General features: G+C 36.5%; 2 protein-coding genes across 2 annotated transcripts; one reads left to right on the top strand and one right to left on the bottom strand.

The window, feature by feature from the left end:
* The first annotated feature begins 7535 nt into the window (after nt 1-7535).
* Nucleotides 7536-8605, top strand: LOC113322101 (heme-binding-like protein At3g10130, chloroplastic). The gene has a single exon (XM_026570121.1). It carries the CDS (start codon nt 7633-7635, stop codon nt 8284-8286), a length of 654 nt encoding a protein of 217 aa, XP_026425906.1. The 5' UTR covers nt 7536-7632; the 3' UTR covers nt 8287-8605.
* Nucleotides 8606-8636: 31 nt separating this feature from the next.
* LOC113322100 (kinesin-like protein KIN-7K, chloroplastic) lies at nt 8637-19654 on the bottom strand. The gene is made up of 23 exons (XM_026570120.1): nt 19009-19654; nt 18783-18880; nt 17322-17411; nt 16845-16897; nt 16398-16463; nt 16273-16326; nt 16068-16127; nt 15862-15940; nt 15350-15417; nt 14485-14547; nt 14178-14282; nt 13800-13904; nt 13527-13634; nt 13311-13451; nt 12605-12787; nt 12233-12391; nt 11370-11597; nt 10831-10971; nt 10635-10760; nt 10484-10534; nt 10196-10243; nt 9898-10098; nt 8637-9478 (listed from the first exon to the last, which is right to left on the bottom strand). The coding sequence occupies exons 1-23, from the start codon at nt 19260-19262 to the stop codon at nt 8867-8869; spliced, it is 3093 nt and encodes a 1030-aa protein (XP_026425905.1). The 5' UTR covers nt 19263-19654; the 3' UTR covers nt 8637-8866.
* Nucleotides 19655-19912: the final 258 nt, after the last annotated feature.

Raw genomic sequence — 19912 nt, 5'->3', positions numbered from 1 at the left:
CTACGAGTACCGTTGGTGGGAAACTAGATAATTGCAGTTTATTATTAGTTTTCAATTGATTTAATTGACTAGCGGTTATTGAATTTTGATTTTATCTAGTTTGTTTATGCTTGAGGATCTTCTGTTCTGATATAAGATTCACTCAAACTAGATCGAAGTATCGACGGGGATCTTTAGACTGTTTGTAGATCTAAATACGTCTTGTGATAATCCATCGTTAACAGACTCTGTTATGTGTGTGATTGATCACAAGAGATTCAAGTTGTTTGTGTTTAGGTGTTTATTGAAGATCTAAGAATATTTGAAGATAAATAAGATTTCTTATTTGAGTTCATAATAAATATTTGGTGTGCACAAAACTTGATCGGCTGGGGATCCAACTATAATTGGTTTATCTTTTGATAGATTGGATTGATTAGTTGCGTATATCATCATCAATACATTTCTTTGTGACTCATAGTATTGATTGCATAGTCTAAACAATTACTTTGGTAGTTGTTGAATAGATTGATCTAGAACCCGACAAAGGAGTTTATTGGTTAAACGGAAGAGGCTTTTGTCAAACTCATATCACGTTGTTTGAAAAGAGTTGTTACCGAACAGATTTGTTGTTCCTTTACTGTTTGGAATACGAACCAAAGGAATTGTTCCAAGTGCGCGACTTATTGCAAGTTGGAGGCGCAGGTATACCGAGGGAACTAGCTGAACTATAGGTTTAGTTGATTGGTCTCAACTATACGAAGTTGGTTAAGATTTTGTATAGCGGCCTAATTCTGAGAGTATTCAATTCTGGACAAGGTCCCGAGATTTTTCTGCATTCGCGGTTTACTCGTTAACAAAATCTTGTTCTGTCTTTTACTTTTCTATTTCCGCAATTATAATTGATTTATTATAATTAGAAGTAAAATACACAAACGTTAATTCCTAATTACTTGATTGAAATCCTATAGTTTTTGGTTAAGTCCGAACCTATTATTAAGTAATCATAATTCGTTGTTGTATTACCTCGATCTTGTATTCCTAGTCAATCACGCCAGATATCTTGTTGTCGTATTGTCTCGATCTCGTATCCATAGACGATCACACGAAGTGTGAACCGATTCGTCGTATTATCTCAACTCAGTCCATAGACAATCACTTTCGGAGAAAGGACTTATAGGTGGCAAAGTTTTAGATTGAGGTATATTTGAGTACCCTCGTCTTTTTACGAACACTCTGAGATAATGTAAGTTGGGTTTCCTACTATAACACAACTCATAAGGATTGTTTAGGGTTTTTGAACGTAGGTAGACACGGTTGATCAAATAGCATGCTGTGAAAACAGCTTCTCCCCAAAATCTTAAAGGTAAGTTTTTGTTATGGAGCATTACCTGGCCATTTCCTGAATGTTCCTATTCTTTCTTTCTGCAACTCCATTATCTTGAGGAGTAATATGTGGTGAGTATTTTTGAAAATCCCCAGTTAGTCACAAAATTCAAACACCTTGGTGTCTTTGAATTCATCTCCATGGTCGCTTCTCATTTTCTTTAGTTTGCGACCTTGTTCATTCTGGATTCTATTAAAAATAATCTTGAATTCATCAAGGGTTTCATTCTTATGAGCTAAAAATGCCACCCAAGTGAACCTGGTGTAATAATATACTATAACTAAAGCATACTTCTTACCAGCAACAATAGGTTGTTGAATAGGTCCAAGAGATCCATATGAATTAAATCAAGTGGAGCTTTAGTGAGACTGTCTCGAGATGATTTATGGTGAACTTTCGTTTGTTTACCCATTTGACATGCACCACAGACACCATCAATCTTTGAATTGATTTTGGGAACGCCTCTAACAAGTTCTTTGTTAATGATCTTAGTTAGAAGGCAATAATTTATGTGACCAAAACGCTCATGCTAAAGATGTGTAGATTCCATCTTAGTCAAATTGCAACAGTTACTGAACTGAGTATCAAGAAGATAACAGTCATTTTTACCACGAGTTCCCTGAAAAATTACTTTTCCAGTTCTATCCATAATGTCACATCCATTCGCATTGAAGACAACTCTATGGCATTTGTCACAAATTTGACTAATAGAAAGAAGGTTTGCAGTCGTACCTTTAACGTATACTACATCATGGATTTCAAGAATGCCGGAAAATTTGATCATCCCCTTCTTGCTTATATAGCAACAACTCCCATCTATGAAAGTTACAGGACCTCCTTCAGAGTCGCTTGAATTTACAAACCACGAGAGATCACCAATCATATGTCGACTACATCCACTGTCAAGAAACCATTGAAAGAGCGATGTTGATTTTAGAGCAAAAGCTCCCATACTAACACTACTATCCCGGTTAAGATTTCTTGTTAGTTTTGTACACCTATTTAGAGAAGTAAATAGTTGTTCAGCTCTCTTATGAAGATTACTCGCAACCTTTAAACTTTTCCGGAAAGATGTACATGTATGTTGAAAGTGATTGCGAGAGTCACATAACATACATGGACCAACATCTTTAATCTTGTTTGAGTAGTTCTGAGTCCCATCAGGTTTCACAAAGCCTAAGCCTCGTTTGTCACCTGACTTGCGACCATTCTTTAAAGAAGAATTAGAGAAGTTATCCAAATCCTGAAGGAACTTTGACAGACTTCAAATCCTTATACATTGCAATTTCTAAAATAAGATCAGAATTGATCTAGATTTGTTCATCCAACTTTTTCTAGATAATAACAAGCTCATCAGAACTTTCTCTAAGATCAAAGTTTAATCCTGGTGAAGCGTTTATAGAGACTTTATTGTCCATAGAGTCAGATCGCTACAATCACGGACTTATGAGGTCTTTAAACGTGTTAGCCTGCTCTGATACCAATTGAAAAAACGGGGGTCTAACAACCACACCCAATATTTCTCTTAGCAACCTGTATGGACAAACTCCAATATACTTTCGAGAGAATCAACTAGACAGTCAGACTCAATCTCAAGAAAAGTATATCCAAGAGTTATATCTCAATTTCTCAATTCAATCTGCAATCAAACAAATAGGAATTTGCGAGCCCGATTGAATATAAGAGAAATAACTTGAACGGTACCAAAGACCAATGTTCAAGGATCAATCAATTTCAATCAACAACCAAAGCTTAGATTTACCAATTGATCGATTCAACGCACAACCTATGATATTTCAATTATATAACAAAATATAATGCGGATAAAAAATAACACAGACACCAGAAGTTTTGTTAACGAGGAAACCGCAAATGCAGAAAAACCCCGGGACCTAGTCCATATTTGAACACCACACTTTATTAAGCCGCTACAGACACTAGCCTACTCCAAGTTAACTTCAGACTGGAATGTAGTTGAGCCCTAATCAATCTCACACTGATCAAGGTACAGTTGCGTTCCTTACACCTCTTGAACCACGCCGGATTCTGCGCACTTGATTCCCTTAGATGATCTCACCCACAACTAAGAGTTGATATGAATCAAAGTCGAAGACTTGATAAAAAAAATTTGTATCACACAGAAAAGTCTATTTTATAGATAAATTTGTCTTCCACAGATATACCTATGAGTTTTGTTCCGTCTTTTGATAAATCAAGGTGAACAGGATAAACCAGACTTATATTCCCGAAGAACAGCCTGGTATTATCAATCACCTCACAATAATCTTAATCGATTAACGAAACAAGATATTGTGGAATCACAAATGATGAGACGAAGATGTTTGTGACTACTTTTCAATCTTGCCTATCAAATAATAAATCTCGAGCAAATCTAAAAGAAGATAGTACTCAATCACGATAGAAAATAGCAAGATCAGAACACGCAACTACAGAGAAAATAGTTGGGTCTGGCTTCACAATCCCAATGAAGTCTTTAAGTCGTTAACCTACAGGGTTTCGTGAAAAACCTAAGGTTAAAGGAGAATCGACTCTAGTCGCAACTAGTATCACACATGAGGTGTGGGGATTAGGTTTCCCAGTTGCTAGAGTTCTCCTTTATATAGTCTTCAAATCAGGGTTTGCAATCAATGTTACCTTGTTAACAAAGCATTCAATATTCACCGTTATATGAAAACCTTATTAGATTCAAGCTAATATCTTTCAAACGCTAGATCGAACTTAGCTTGTTAGCCACAAATGAAATGTACCGTCATTTAGATAAAGGTAACCGTACCTAAACGTGTACACTTAGTTGGTTCAACAATAGTTAACCAATGGTTAGCTAAATGAGCACTTTTATATCAACCTTATTCATCTTCATCATAACTAGTTCAAATGAAACTAGTTAGAGAGTTGTTCAATTGTTTATATTCTCATAGAAGTATACAAGACACAATTGAAGCAAAATCGATTTTGATTCACTCGAATCATTTCATGAACATTATAGCCACGGTTTGAAAAAGATTGCATTCCTTATAAATGTATTATTTCATGAACAAACCGATTTTAGAACATAACCTACTTAAATATGCAAACGGGTACGCATACCTAAGTAGCCGGACTGAGTTTGGTTACGCCAGTACGCGTACGGGTACGACGCATACCACTTTACACTTCCAAACTCCAGCAGAAATTCACGGGACTTGAACTTCCGCCAGTACGCGTATGGGTACGCATACTTAGTTTCCGGACTTCCAACAACCAACCAGTACGCATACGGGTACGCATACCATGGTTCCCGGTTTTGGACTTTACACAAATGTGAATACAGAGTATGTTTATATCCAATCATGGTTTAATGTTCTAAACCCTCATTTCAACCATTGAAACATTCTTGGAAGACGACAATAGTTGTGTCACACAAACAATTAGCTTCAAAGCAATTTTCAAGTGATCGAATGATCAATACGAAACATTCCGAGTCTACATCAATTGACTGTCTCATACAAATCATGTAAGATGTTACAAGGCGATTTTCACATGATCATCTTTTGACTTTCGTCAAGAATAAAAGATGAACTTGGTTAAAGCACCAACACATATTTCGAGCAATAGATAAGCGAGATAAACTCGGCTCGAAATACCAAATGTGTATAATTGAAGTCTATATAGCAATACGAATTTTTGTCCCAAATAGGAGATAGAGTAGATAGAATTTTGAGTGATAGATGAGTTCAAGTCTCCATATACCTTTTGTTGATGATGTTCCACAAGTTCCCTTGAGTAGTTCTGCATCTTCATTCGATGAACGCCGTGAATTCTAAAGCTCAACTACACTTTCTATCCTAATCCGAGACTTAGCTATAAGTAGACTAGAAATCAAGACTTATAGTTTTGGCAACTGAATTTGACAAACAAGCTTGAGATAGCAATACTTGCGAGTTCGACCGAGCAGTGCTCTAACAGTTCCAATAGTTGTTTGTTCCAAATTTTGAAAATTTACGAAACTAAGGAATTCTTTCATCATATTGAAAAACAAGGTTACAGTGTATTTTGAAGAAATTAAAAAAGTAAATTGAAATTTAAATTCTATTTTTAATAATTAAACAAGTGCATTGAAATTAAAATTCTACTTTTAAATTAACTTCTAATTAAAACTTAAAAATGAACTTCCAAATAACTTAATTTAGGGGATAGGTGGTAATCTATTGAGGACCAAAATCTCGTTCTTTGTAGAGGGGTTTCTCTCAATCCTCTATTTCATTCATGTTTTGGCGTAGGATCTTCAATTCAGCTTCTCTTTGTTTTGTTTGTGACAAGATTGTAGAGTTTTCCATGTGCTTCTTAAGGTCCTCTTCCTCTGTTTCATACTTGGAAACTCTTTGTGCTTGCGATTTTTCAAGAAGTTCGATGAGCTTATGCATTTTGTCACTTGCTCTTTGCGATGCTTTAGCCTCACGAGCCGTTTTCTTTGAATTGTCTCCCCCTGCACCTCTAACATCATATGTTTGTTCGAAATAACGTCTTCTACGAGATATGTCTGAGGTTTCAGAATTATGAGTAGATGATGAGCTACCAAACATTGCCATATCCTCCAAATCTTCATCCATGGTTATTGGAACGTAAGTATCAACTTCATTGTCTTGAGTAGGTTGAGTGTGTTTAGTAGGTCCATCATCATTATTCACCTCTGAATTGTAGTCCGGTTGATAGGTCTTCAGGAGCTTGAAAACCGATTCATGTTTCCTAGGTCTCTTAACTTCTGCTTCATAATTTTTTTTCCATGATAGTGCTACAGAAAGAAAAAAAAATGTATTAGAGAATGAAAGAAAGAAAAAATTTAGAGAAAGAAAGAAAGAGACCAAATTGGAAGAAAAAAATCATCAAAAAAATTTCAGGTACTTACATAATCTTTGACTGTCAATCTCGTAGGTCTGTTTCGGAAGTAGGGTCTAACGTGTGAAACATATCTTCTCACTTCGGATCTCACTGTGTTACACCTTGATTACAACATGTACCAATCTAAAGGAAGGAGGCCAATTTCAAACTCCTGAAAATGAAAGCTCTTCGTTTTTTCCCACCATCTCTTAGGTATGGCTTCAACTAAGCCTCTATCCCCATTGGCGAAATCAAACTCAAAAACAGAAGAAAAGCCACAATTCTCACAATATCGTTGTGCTGCCGGATTATCGTGCACTACAATTTTATTAAACACTTCAACCTCTTTCAAACTACTTCTAAAGTTTACTTTGTGAGGATCTTTCATAACATCTTGACGTACATGTTTATCAATATTATTTGACGATACTATATCCAAACGATCTAGCAATTCATCCATACTCATATTACAATCAATAACAAACATGAAAAAAATATCAATCACTAAATTTCATACAAATTTTCATCACAAATCATACAAATTTACCTACAAACTAATCATACAAATTATCATTCATTTTCATCACAACTAATCAAAATTTCATTTTTTTTCATCACAAATAATCAAATAAAAATCATACAAGACTAACACATATCATCTAAATTATCTAAATAACTAATATCAATCATCAATTTCATCAAAATATCATGATAATCAAAACCATAAAACTTAAAACCTAAAACTTAAATTTCTTACCCCAATTGATTTTGTGGACGGAATCGCACCAAACCACCCTCAAATGATCACAAATTTGTTGCTGAACAAACCCACGGAGTGAACCGAACATGAAAATAATCGTATGGGATGAAATCATGTAGTGGAGAAGGAAATTAGAAAGAAATGGATAAGAAGTCGATGTTGCAGTAGATATGGAGAACTCCGTGGCGCTGAATGGTTCAGCACAGTCAACCAATGGACTGGTCAAGCATTGTGCCATCCGACGTCAGGTTTTTTCGTTGTTTTATTCAGCGACTAGCATTCTAGATTAGCACTACCAAAGGACTTAGGAGATTGTTCAGGCTGATATGAAATGTTAAAGTAGCTGCTAGGTTAGCACATCATAGGACTAAACCTTAGAATTATGTGAACATTTTGATGGTTCTTAATTTAGACCGAAAGAAGTGTATCTTACGGTTCCACGTCGAGTGAAAATGAAAAAGACATAGGAAAATTCTGGTCCGCACATTTAATTTCATTCACAGGCGATTTAATGATACACACAAGTCTTCCACTCCCTTTCCCATATGTTTGTTTCGCTACTGATTTTTATCGCTCTTCTTTAAATTTAGGGCATCGTACGAAATTGTAAACTAAGAAAATTCAAGAAATGGGTATGGTATTTGGGAAAATTAGTGTAGAGACAGCAAAACATGAAGTTGTTCAATCATCAGAAGATTACGAAATCCGAAAGTACACTCCTTGTGTGGTAGCTGAAGTGGCTTACGATCCATCAAAATTTGGCGGAGACCGTGATGGTGGATTCATGGTTCTTGCAAATTACATTGGCGCTGTTGGAAATCCTCAGAACACTAAACCCGAGAAGATAGCGATGACGGCACCAGTCATTACTACTCAAAAAGCATCAGAAAAGATTGCGATGACGGCTCCAGTCATTACTACACAGAGAACACCAGAAACTGTTGATACGCATCAGGAAAAAACAACAGCAACATCCATGGTTATGCAGTTTGTACTGCCGACGAGCAAGTACACGAGCGTGGAGCAAGCGCCGAAGCCTACGGATGAAAGGGTTGTGATAAGAGAGGAAGGTGAGAGGAAGTACGCTGTGGTTAAGTTCTCAGGATTAACAACGGATCAATTGGTGGAAGAAAAGGTGAAGAAGCTGAAGGAGAGCTTGGAGAGAGATGGCTGTAAGATAATTACTAGGGAAAACGAGGAACCGTTCTTGTTAGCCAGGTATAATCCACCATGGACATTACCTATGTTCCGTACAAATGAGATTATGATTCCTGTTGAATGATTGGGCCTAGTGATGAAGTTTGTAAGCAGGAAAAAAATCTATAAGTGCTATTTGTTTACCAATTGCAATATTCACAGTTTAATTACCAATGTTTATGCATATATAATGGTAGAGCTGTTGACGAGTTTTTCATTTTCCATTACATCCGATGGAATATTGTTAATGCTTACTACGTATATCACTGTACAAGCTAGATTTGAGTGCTACTTGCACCAGCACCACGAGCACTTCTATTCTTCGCCTTGATTACATCGAGGGCCAGCTGAAGTGGATACTGGTGTATTCTGTATTTATTTTTCTACAAAGAATACTGGGTATAGTTTTCAAGACCAGATACACTTTGCCAAAGATGAAAAAACAAAAGAAATCGTATTGAAAATGGACCCAACTCACCACAACTTACAAACTGTTCAGAAAATGACTACAGAAAAAGGAAATGACTTCACAACTATTCCTAAATTTTGCTCAAACAAACTTGAACTTCACATTTCTTTTCTTTCCTAGTTTCTTGATTCCTTTTTATCCTTCACATCCACATAATTAATATAAACACAACAAAGTAATCAACCTCCCAACAATCTTATTGAAATCCTTTTCTCAATGTTGAATCATCATCCCAAATCTTCAATCCGTCCAGTTTCTGAGTTTCTCTTCTTAATTCAGAATCATCTAATTCATTGGTGCCATTGGATTTTTTAAGTTTAGCGACCAGTACCCACATATTTGCAAGTTCGTTTTCGAGATATGCTTCTCTCTGTTTTGATTCCTCAACTTTCTTTTGAAGCTCAGATTCTCTTTGTTCCTTTTCAACCAGTGCTGCTTCGTAAGACATTTCTCTTTCTCGACTAATCGCGAGTTCTTTTCTAACTTCTGCAGCAGAATTTCCTACTTGATCGCTCCTTTTTCCATAGCCGTCTCTTCTACCATTCTTGCCTGCAGCACCACCTCCGCCACTATTTCTACGCTGAGTTGGGGAGTTCTTGTATGCTGCCAACTCTGTACTTAATTTCTCATTATGATTCATAAGTTTTGAGACTTCTTCTGATAATGCCTTCAGTTCTACTGCTGCAGCTGATGCTAAGCCTTTAGCATATGAACTCTCTTCTGCAAGTTTCTGGTTTCGTGCTTCTAATTGTTCTTTTGATCTAGTTAGTTCATTCACTTTCTGGTTAAGTTGTTCTATCTCCGTGGCCTGGTAAGGTAAAGAGAAGGTAGGTCTCAGAATGAATAAATCAATAAAAAAACTAGTCCTAACAAATCTGAAAGTCACTAAAAGCAAGCAAAACAGACTCGATACTGGTTCCAGGATAAAGGATCAAGCAGTTCCCATGTTACTGGTTAGTGATGACAAATCTGTAACAATTACTTTTTTGAAGCATCCAGATACGAACACATTGAACACCGGTGCCGTGATAAAGAATAATGAGATTATTGGTCTGTCATGGCAATTCTAAGGAAAGCTACACCGCAATGAAGCATTCAGATTCGAACACAACCTGCATTTGGAGTATTCGGTGGAATTTTCCCGAAAAAGAAGTCGTGCCGCAATATACCTCTTAACTTATAATAACTAGGAAAATTATGGTTACCAAGACGGTCCATTTACTTAACCTGTGTTCGTAGAAGCAATTGCACGTCAGCATCCCTGGAGATTGTTTCTTCTTTGCTGATACAAAGCTCCCCATCAGAACTTTTTCCGTCAATGTCGCACTTTGAAGGACCTCTTAATTCACTGGAGTTCCCCTTCAGAGCATCAGACAGATGCTGTTTCAAGGAAGTTACTGTTTCTTGCAATGCTTCACATTCATAGATCTGGCACAAATAGAAAATGCTGTTACCACCATATACAATAGTGAATAACCACCATCAGAAAAATATTTCAGCAAACTGCTCTTGCTGGCTATAGTACCTTTTGGTTGAGTTGCTCTTGAATTATTCTGTTATCAGCTGTTTTCACCTGAAAACACATTGTATAAAGAGATCTCATCTAACTACAAACTTATCAGAATAGCAAGGAAGACACATTGTTGCAATTCATTAGCAATAGGCCCAGAATCATTTAATTTATTTTTTCCACTTTATATTCAAATTAAGGAGGAATCAAGGATGGGCATGTATTATCAAGAACCCATGCGCAAAAACCAGCAAGCTATAAAGGCCATTAACAAGTGGAGCAAACAAATTTTAATTGGATTACCTCTAGTTCAAAAGACTTCTCATTCAGTTGCCCCACCAGTTCACCGAAAGACTGTAACATAATTGATAAAGGGATCAGTATGTGGATTCTCAGCTTTTAATTCCGAGGGTCTCTCACTAGCCAGTAAAGGTTTAAAAAAACTACACAATACCTGTGATAGCTCTGATGTATCCATCGTGCTGTGAGATGCAAGGATACCAGAAGCGATATGCTTTTCTAGAGAATCTATCTGTTGGCTCTTCATCTCGATTTCATCTTTTCGTTTCCTGATCTCAACCTTCATTATCAAACTATCAGGGTTCTCGCTTCTTTAAGACTGAAAAAGCGATTTCTTGAGAGAAAATTACCTGAATCTTTTCTTTTCTAGGGTCATTTGCAGCCTCCTCTGACAGGCGCTTTAAAGCACTTGAATGAAGTGCCACCTCTTCACACAGAATCTTTTGTTGCTCCCTTAGAAGATCAATTTGGTCTATAATCTTTATGCTAGACTGGCATCACAAAAAAAAATAAAAAAAAATGCAAGTTTAATAGTCTAACACAAAAACTAAAAACTAATTTTAACCAGTAAGTTTTAGCATCTAATACGTAGTCCAAAATAAAAATAACGAAGTCATGCTTTAGGTAGAAAGTGTTACAGCAAGAAGTTTTGAAGGCGGCGGTCAAGTGAGTCAATATCCAACTCAAAGAAACTAAAAAATCTGGTGAGTAGCTAAGCCCTACAAAAATCGTCCTAGGTACCAATACATGTGTGTCGTACGTAAAATAATGCCACCAAATTTTTGTTTTATATGGTACAACTGCGAAAACATGGCAAGATATATGGGTGACCATGACATGGAGGCAAGTTAAAATGAGGAGAAAGTGTCATGAGATGTGAACAGCATACCACAAATGCTTCTTGCCCAGAAAGGGTTTCATCGAGAACATCTCCATCTTGTCCAGCTTCAGATGGAACGTCTGCTGAAGGGGTAGTCTCAGTGTGCAAAGGATTGGAAAGTCTTGATTCCACGGGAAAATTGATGCTCTCCGCTTGAGGGGTTGAAGGTGCAGTAACTGATTTTGTGCCACTTGATTCGTCGATACTTGTCGGTGTTGCTGAGGCACTATCTCGCTTCTGAAGGCAAAATAAACTTGAATTAACGATAGGAATCAAATACAACACCTTCAAAAACAAAAGTAACGTGCAGAACTATTCAAGCTTAAAAATAACACAAAACTCATGGAAGTGAACAGTCAGGCATTCATCTCCAACTGAGCAAAACATTTTGGTCAGTCACTTTAAAGTCGGGCAACATCTAACAATGTGATATGAAACAAGAAACAGTGTTGGCCCATGTTATGTTAGAAAGCAGGTTCAGATACTAAACATGGTAAACACCATCTTTGTACAAGTGACAGATAAAGGCTATGCCAAATTAGTCTGGTCATAAATAATTAAGATTATCGGTCTTCAAAAAGCTTTCAAATGAATATCATTGCTTCATATCTTTAGCTTAAACCAATTTAGCAATCCATGTTTCTTAATAAACATAGCCCATGTTATGTTAGAAAGCAGGTTCAGATACTAAACATAGTAAACACCATCTTTGTACTTTTTTCCAGCTAAGTCATTCACACCATCTTTGTACAAGTGACAGACACCATCTTTGTACAAGTGACAGATAAAGGCTGTGCCAAATTAGTCTGGTCACTAATGATTAAGATTATCGGTCTTCAAAAAGCTTTCAAATGAATATCATTGTTTTGTACCTTTAGCTTAAACCAATTTAGCAATCCATGTTTCTTACTCTTCTTTTCCTCCTTGAAAGGGTCATCTGCAGGTTCACTGATTCCATCTTGAGAAACATATAAGTCAATGTTTTCCTCATCCAGAATCAAGTCCCTCCTCTTATATGGAAGGTAGGCGAGCTGCAAATTTATAAACTACATTTAGACCAGTGAAACTGAAGGGAAATAAACAAATTTCTTGATCTTTAGGCTTTCTCAACTAGAACAAATAAAGTGATATAATCAAGAACAAAAAATACGACAGGACGGCAGAGCATAGTTGGAAGAAGCAGTAATAATAATAGACTCGAAACTTCCAATGGAAAGTGAATTTGGTAGTGTCGGGCACAAAACCTCTTCTTCTCCAAAAGAATGTCTTCTTCTTGGGCCTGGCCGCTGAGGAAACCTTGGTGACTGTGTAACATTTGTAGAAACCAAAATTAGTTTTGTCAACCGCTGTATCCTTCCCAGTAAAGCAGCTTTAGCTTCTTCTTCTTCTTCCAGCCTCGACTGCAGCCTGAACTGACCATCTTCTAGCTTTTCAAATCATAATATCAAAGAAGTTTCAACAAGTCAAAAACATATTATTATGCAAGGATATGCATCCTAACATTAATACAAGACAACGTATAATGAGGGATGATTCCAAATAACTGAACTGGGAGACAACCTATAGAAAGCTATCCGAGCAATAGGAACAGTATCATTCATCATGAGCTCTGAAGAACCGGCCTCAGTGGGCATAAATTAGCAAAGTTTCATTGTTTATGACCCTGGACAGCATGAAGACATCTCTCAAGCATTAAGAAAATGGTAGTTTTGACACATTTCCATCTACTTATCAAGACAAATACAAGTAATTCCAAAGCTTGATGCACGTGAAGGGAAATTTATACCAACAGCTCCAACGAAAAGAAACAGGAAATGAAAATATTTATATGTGAGTCAGGGATTCATAATATCACAACAGTTCTCGAAGACTTGTATTCTACATCAGATGTTAAATTTTACCTAACTCATGCTTGCTTGGTAAATAAAAAGAACAAGAAGACAAGGGTACCTTCTGTTTCAGAAGAACAATATTATCATCTCCATCTTTCACAGGAACAGAGATGATACCCCGTTTCAATTGTTCCAACTCTTCCTTTAAGCTGAAAATCTCGCTCTGGTACTTCTTAATGAGGGATTTCTCATCAATTATCTGCAAAAAATTGAGTTTTTATTTTAATCTAGTGTAGCTCGTAACTGCATATTATGAGGTAAGTAGATGGTATACCTTGTTTTGTGATGCTTGAATTTCAATGTGTTTGGCACGATGGGCAAACTTCAATGTATTATGTGTCTCTTCTGAATTGCTCGAAGAAGGAGTTACAGTACATATGAGCTGTAGTTTCAAAATAAATTAGTACATAAAGACATAAATTAAGTTACTCTATCTCATGATTAGTGGTTGCAAGGACAAAGGTGTGGTACTATCAGGTCAGCCTCATTTGAATTAACCAAGTTATGTAAAATGATAGAAGAAATCAGAAATTATTCAAAAGCTTACAGACACACGCCCATGACCACTTAGAGAAGATTGAAGAAGCCTGGTGAGTTTAGAATCTCTGTATGGTATATGTGTCGCTCGTGCATCTGTTAATTTCGATATTACCTGAAATTCTACAAGTAACAAATTAGCAGATTGCTGGATTCTTTAATCTGCAAGACTTCCTCTAGAAAGTCACCATCAAAAACATGAAGTTACTGTGACACCTTAATCTTTTAAGCATGTATTTTATTTTTTACTTTTTTTGAACTGGATCGGATGGATGTGTCAGGTTTATTACAATCAGACACAATTATTTACATTTGAGACTTACTATCTTTGCATGTGAGAAAGCTTCATCATGTCAAAAATAATAAGTGCTGATCATTCAATCCTTACAGTTCCAAGAGTTAGTAGGCTTTTATTAATGTAAGATCCTTCTTTTCTTCGTACACCAGTGGTTTCTGCTTTAGAGCTCTCAGAACCTGCCAGATCAATGAGGTTCTGCAAGTACAAGTAAGATGCAGAGAAGAATATAAGAACTTGACTGTGTATAAACTGCATAGTACATCAGTTCAACAGCATGATACCGATAACATAATTAAATTACTGTCACAAAACTGTGAATTATGAAGCAAAAGCAGTTCAGGGAAGTCTACAGAAAGGAAGCAAAGAAGGTTTGTAATAAAAATCCTACGAGACTTACCAGTTGTGATAAATTAACTGCTTCACCTTCGCTGTTCTCACCACATGCGCTACTTTCTACAGTCTGCAGATCAAAATCACACAAAACATATCAACAAAAAGAAGTGATGGAAACGTAAGTGTAATGCAAATGAAATAAATTAATCCCATTCTAGAAAATGTTTCATACTTAGGTTGGAAAGAGATTATGAGATTTCTACAAATAAATGAACATGTCACTATATAAGATATGGCGGGTTCGATTTAGGATTCAACTAGGCCAATATGTTTAATCAATTCCAAATTATCATTTGCAAACAAATAGGCTAACAGCTTGGCATTCCACAACTGAGTAAAATACATCCTGAGATGTATCTAGCAGTTCAAATTCATATGCAAAAGCTAACCAAAAAGAGCAGTCTGTAATGTCTAATTATCATTCTCATGCAACTACGGTTCGAAACCGAAGTATGGAAGATGATGAACTTGATTTGGGTTTCTAAGCTCGTTAGTATAAGTCTGAAATTCCAACTTGGAGACAAATAAGCATAGAGCAATATTTTTCATCACAAACTGCTCCATTTGCTGCTACTTTTATGTCAATGACGGAATGCTGCTCTTACACACAATCTGATCACACAGTGAGTCAACAGGCAAGGAGGTCATTCAGACAAATCAAGTTTTAACACATCCACAACCTCAAATTCTATATATGTTCAACCATCTTAAACTAGATGTCACCAACATGTCTTGGGTCATATGCCCAACATCTAGAAATTGGCATTAAGTAACTCACATATAACACAGAGATAACACGAGTAAAACAAAATCAAGATGCTTCTGTTGAGGTGAATTATTAAATGTCAAACAATGTGCAAGTAAGATACCAGAGTAAATATTGTATGGCTTCTGCTGCTGAGCAAATTAAAATTCGTTGACCCCACATGCCTGTGTGCTGTTGTTCAAAATGAATATGTCTCAATAAGCCTGATAAAATCTTCACGACCAAGCAGCTTCAAACATGGATAAGTAAGAAACAAAAAAAAAGGATAAAGAAAAAACAAGATAAAAGAACATATAAGTAAGAACCGCTATAGCACACATTTTAAAACTCCAAAAAAAAAAACTGTCTCTACAGGTCGAGAAGCATGATATTTAACAGAAAAATATCATAGTTTTTCAGCGAGTAATGCTATTTCAGCGAGAAAATGTTTTTGCTGACACAACTCACATGTCAGGAAGTGTACAAATAAATTGAATATTCAGTTCTATATCAGCTAAGTAGCGAATATAAGAGAAGAGAGAGAGAGGAGAGAGGAGAGAGAGAGAGAGAGAGAGAGAGAGAGAGAGAGAGTATATAAAGCAAAACATAAGAAAACAAAGAGGACAAAGATTTTACCCTCTCCTGCTGCTATTAATGACAAGGCATGAGCAGGGGACAATATAACTTCTTCCTTAATACCTTCAACAAATGTTCCCTACAACCAACAATACAATGTAATTAAAGAAAGTAGTGTGATTATGTGTACGCAAAGTAGGAATACAATGAGTATCTTGCTAAGAACACAGATGATTTACAAGTACTGAAATGTGACAGACAGATACCTGACTATCCTCCCTAACTCTCAGGTTCTGTCCTGCTGGATTTAACAAGTCATTAACAACCTGAAAGCAGATAGAAGGTTGCCAATCATTAGATAAAAACAGCACATTGACATATAAATCTCTTAACATATATATTATAAAGCACATCAACTTCAAGGAAATCATTAGATCGTGAAAGATTTTGAGTAAACTGGAAGAAGCTTACCTCATTGTAGATTTCCAAATACGACACACGCAGGAGAAATTCTCGTGTTGGAGTCTAGGGCATAAGAGAGTTAGTTTAACCCATTAACATTACTAATGTTCTAATAAGAATAAAGTACCCTATACCTCTTGGATTATACTAAATGCATCCTTCACCGCCAGCGGTATAATGCCAGGAGACCTTTGATCACCCTGTCGTTTAGTGTCCCAAAGGTTAGCATGTTACATACGATGGAAAATGATAATGTTGGTTAGTACTAAGATAAAAAAGGACAAGAGAGAATCCTTTCACATAATTAGGAATTAGACTACTCGATTGTCTATCCATATTAAAAAAGGTTGAAAAAATTACTCAATTGCTTACCAATCACCGAGATGCTTATATATTTAGGTTCATTTACTTCATTATAATGACATTTAGGCTCACATGAGGAAGTTCTGGTATGGTTTTCCTGAGGATGATCACTTTACTATGGGAATTAACTATTCGGGATATTGAGATTTCTAACCTAATAAATTAGGGACTTTTTCGATGACATGATGATGCGCGTGTATGAGAGAGACAGCTCTTACATGCATTGTATGAGTCTTCCCACTGCTTGTCACACCATAAGCAAAAATAGTACCTGATAGAAAAAAAGGGGGGAAAAACACAGATTACAAAGATGGAAAGACTATTATCTTTCACAGCAAAATAATCCTATATGTTCGACTTCTAAAATTGGACATGCAGCTAAAGAAATTGAAGAACAAAATAAACGGCAGGCTAAGCAGTATTGAAAAATCAGATAGCCCTACAGGTTGACCTAGATGTCCGTCTCTGGCACATACAAAGTATGTTTAGTATATATCTCATTATTAGTATCGATAAGTAGCCTCAAGAGACACAATCACTTCACATTTATTTACTAATGACCTTTTGACAGGATACACAACAAGTTTAATAATGGTAAGCCAGACCATGAATGTCGAGAATACTTCGCGAGAATTCAGCTTGTGCCAGCAGAAATTAGAAAATGGAAGGGAAGTTCATAATCAGTAAGTACTTACCATTGACCCCGTCCATCGCACCAGCAATGACATGTTGTGCAGCCACGTCATAAACATGGCGTGTTGTTGTCGTGGGGCCAAAAACTCGATCTACAATCAGAGAAAGCTCAAGTAAGCAACATAAGAATTTCAGGAAAAAAACGACAACTCCCAGATTCACTAAAAAAGTAAACACAAAGCTTTGCCATGGGTGGACTAATTTCATGAGACTGTGTCAGAATAGTGAACATTAAAATAAATGGTAGGCTGATCAATTACATGAATCCAGACAATTCCATGCTTAAATTATAAGATACACACAGAGAGCCTAGGTTTTACAAATATCCAGATACTGATCGTTATCCTAAAGGTGTTTTCTTCAGCTACATACTTGGGAATTTATCTCACGTACATATTTAGGAGCTTTATTCACCAACACAAAATACATTTTCCCAAAAATTGGCATGTCTTCGTAAAACTAGCTATACAATTCCGACATTTTTACCAAATAATCATAAGATCAAGTTATCTCTCAGAAGTTTCATGAAGGCGTATAATACAGCCACGTCGTCAGCCCTCACCACATCCAATCGTACAGACCTAGCAAACATTGGCAGTTTGCTGCCACCAACTTCAGAAAAAGCCCATGGTAAAACCATTGCACTAACCTACAGTGGATAGTTCTGGAAGACAACTTTGATCATCCAGAAAGACTCTTATCCTTGCACCAAGCTCATATTTATCCATTGAGAGACAATTCAAGTTCGACAACCCTCTGGATGCTATCATCAAGCAGAATTTTATTTGAAGAACCTAACATACAACGGTATGTGAAGACGCAGCGGAGTGCAAGCGGAAGACTCAAGTGCACCTTAAAAACCCTTCGGGCGGTATTCATCCCGCATGAGGTTGTTCTACAATCTCTAGTACACCTTTTATTCAAAAGAAGAAGAAGTGAAATACCAGCCCTGACATAAATATCCAATTGACTAGTAGCCAGATCATCCAGTAACGCAAAGACAAAGAATCGATTCATCCAACAAATTGACTTTCTTTTCCTCCACAATCCAAAACAATGTTTTCAGGAGCCGAAAGTTTGCTTCTCCTTGTTTCTTTATGAAGAAAATATAATGGCGCCATCCGACAGACTGGCTCAAATCTCGTATTATTTCCTTGATAAACTCACATATTTGCTCAGAATTTTCTTTAACCAAAATCAGACAGAAAATGTAATTGCGCGACGTAAGTTCATCAAAGCATGTCTCTAGTTGTACGACATTTAGAGTGTAAGCTAAACCTGGTAAATTACATAAACCCTTTTCATATGGAACATATCACGCGTTCAATCCATTTAACTCAATCATAGCACCACCAACACAAAGATAGTTCTTCAACCTCTTCTCGTTGAAAATGTGTCCATTGTCGCCCACAAAAGAAAAGAAGTAAACCTAAAATTGAATGAAAAAGAAGGGCATAACATACCATAAGCATAAGCTATCGAAGGATTATATTCGTTTCTCACAATCGTTTCTCCATCTGCGTACCAGGCGACGTCCTCCCCTTGACGAATTTCCTTTGGACTTGTCACCAAAACAATATCAACACAAACAAATTAGAAATGAATTTGACACAATAAACAAGATAATAAACTAAGTTGAGAAAGCAAAATGAAGGGAATGAACTAAAAAATAAATAAAAATGCACAAACCTAAGGGGTCGAAATCGAACAGTAACAGTAACATTTTCTTTGGATCTCTCAGAATCAAGAGTAGCAGCTTCAGAAGAGTAATACTGAATAGGTTTACTTCTAGCTGATGAAGAAGCAGGTGAGCTTTGACATTCAATTGATGCAGTCTCAGCAAGATGTTTCGAGGAAGTTGTTGATGAAGATGTTGAATTTACAGATTTAGGTAAATTAGAAGTAGATTTCCTCGACTTATGAGGTTGTTGTCTTGACGCCATTAAATTCAACAAAATTTGTCTCTTACTAATTAGACATAATGATCAAACAAGTTTCAGAGAAACGCCATTAAAACACCGAATCTAGTCCACTAAATCTAGGGACAGGTTTTATCCGGAGTTGATAAAAGACAAGAAGATTTTATAGAGACAGAAGAAGAAGAAAAATCGATCGGATTTTATTTTTTAATTTTATAAAAGGGAGAGGTAAAAGAAGAAGAAGAAGATCATCTTCGAGTTCAGAAATAGTGTGTACTTTGCTAGGGTTTCTACTTTCTTACTTCTATTTTCTTTGCTTGCCTTGGAAGTGATGTTGTTCTCCTCTCGCTCTCACTCCCCTCACTCACACACACTATTTTCTCTCTCTATTCCTACCTGTCCTGAAAAGCATACCAAATTTCCAATCCACTTCACGGGACAGTCTCAGTTGTAACGTTCGCTTTCTAGTTTTCTCAACTACTCGTGGAAATTCACTGGAAGTCCCTACCAAGGGTTAGTCGTGGGAGAGTTCGAGAGATTTTAATGTATTTGGGTTTTCTCCTGTTAGTCCTGAGGGAGTTTGAGGGAGTCTCTCCAAATCCCCGTTAGTCGTGGGGGAGTTTAGAGGAGTCTCCTAAACTCCCTAGAAAACACCTGTTAGTCGCTGGGGAGTT

The sequence above is a fragment of the Papaver somniferum genome, chromosome 11 (genome assembly GCF_003573695.1).
Source record: "Papaver somniferum cultivar HN1 chromosome 11, ASM357369v1, whole genome shotgun sequence".
Classification (NCBI taxonomy): Eukaryota; Viridiplantae; Streptophyta; class Magnoliopsida; order Ranunculales; family Papaveraceae; genus Papaver; species Papaver somniferum.
This window is presented reverse-complemented; position numbering and strand designations above follow the sequence as displayed.

Bases quoted from the DNA above. Each gene is read 5' to 3' on its own strand.
- LOC113322101 (XM_026570121.1), top strand. From the start codon at position 7,633: ATGGGTATGGTATTTGGGAAAATTAGTGTAGAGACAGCAAAACATGAA.
- LOC113322100 (XM_026570120.1), bottom strand. From the start codon at position 19,262: ATGGCGTCAAGACAACAACCTCATAAGTCGAGGAAATCTACTTCTAAT. The intron at 18,881-19,008 runs GTTTGTGCATTT...TTTGGTGACAAG, and splicing joins GTTCGATTTCGACCCCTTAG to TCCAAAGGAAATTCGTCAAG. The intron at 10,244-10,483 runs GTAATCCAATTA...ATGTGTTTTCAG, and splicing joins AGAAGTCTTTTGAACTAGAG to GTGAAAACAGCTGATAACAG.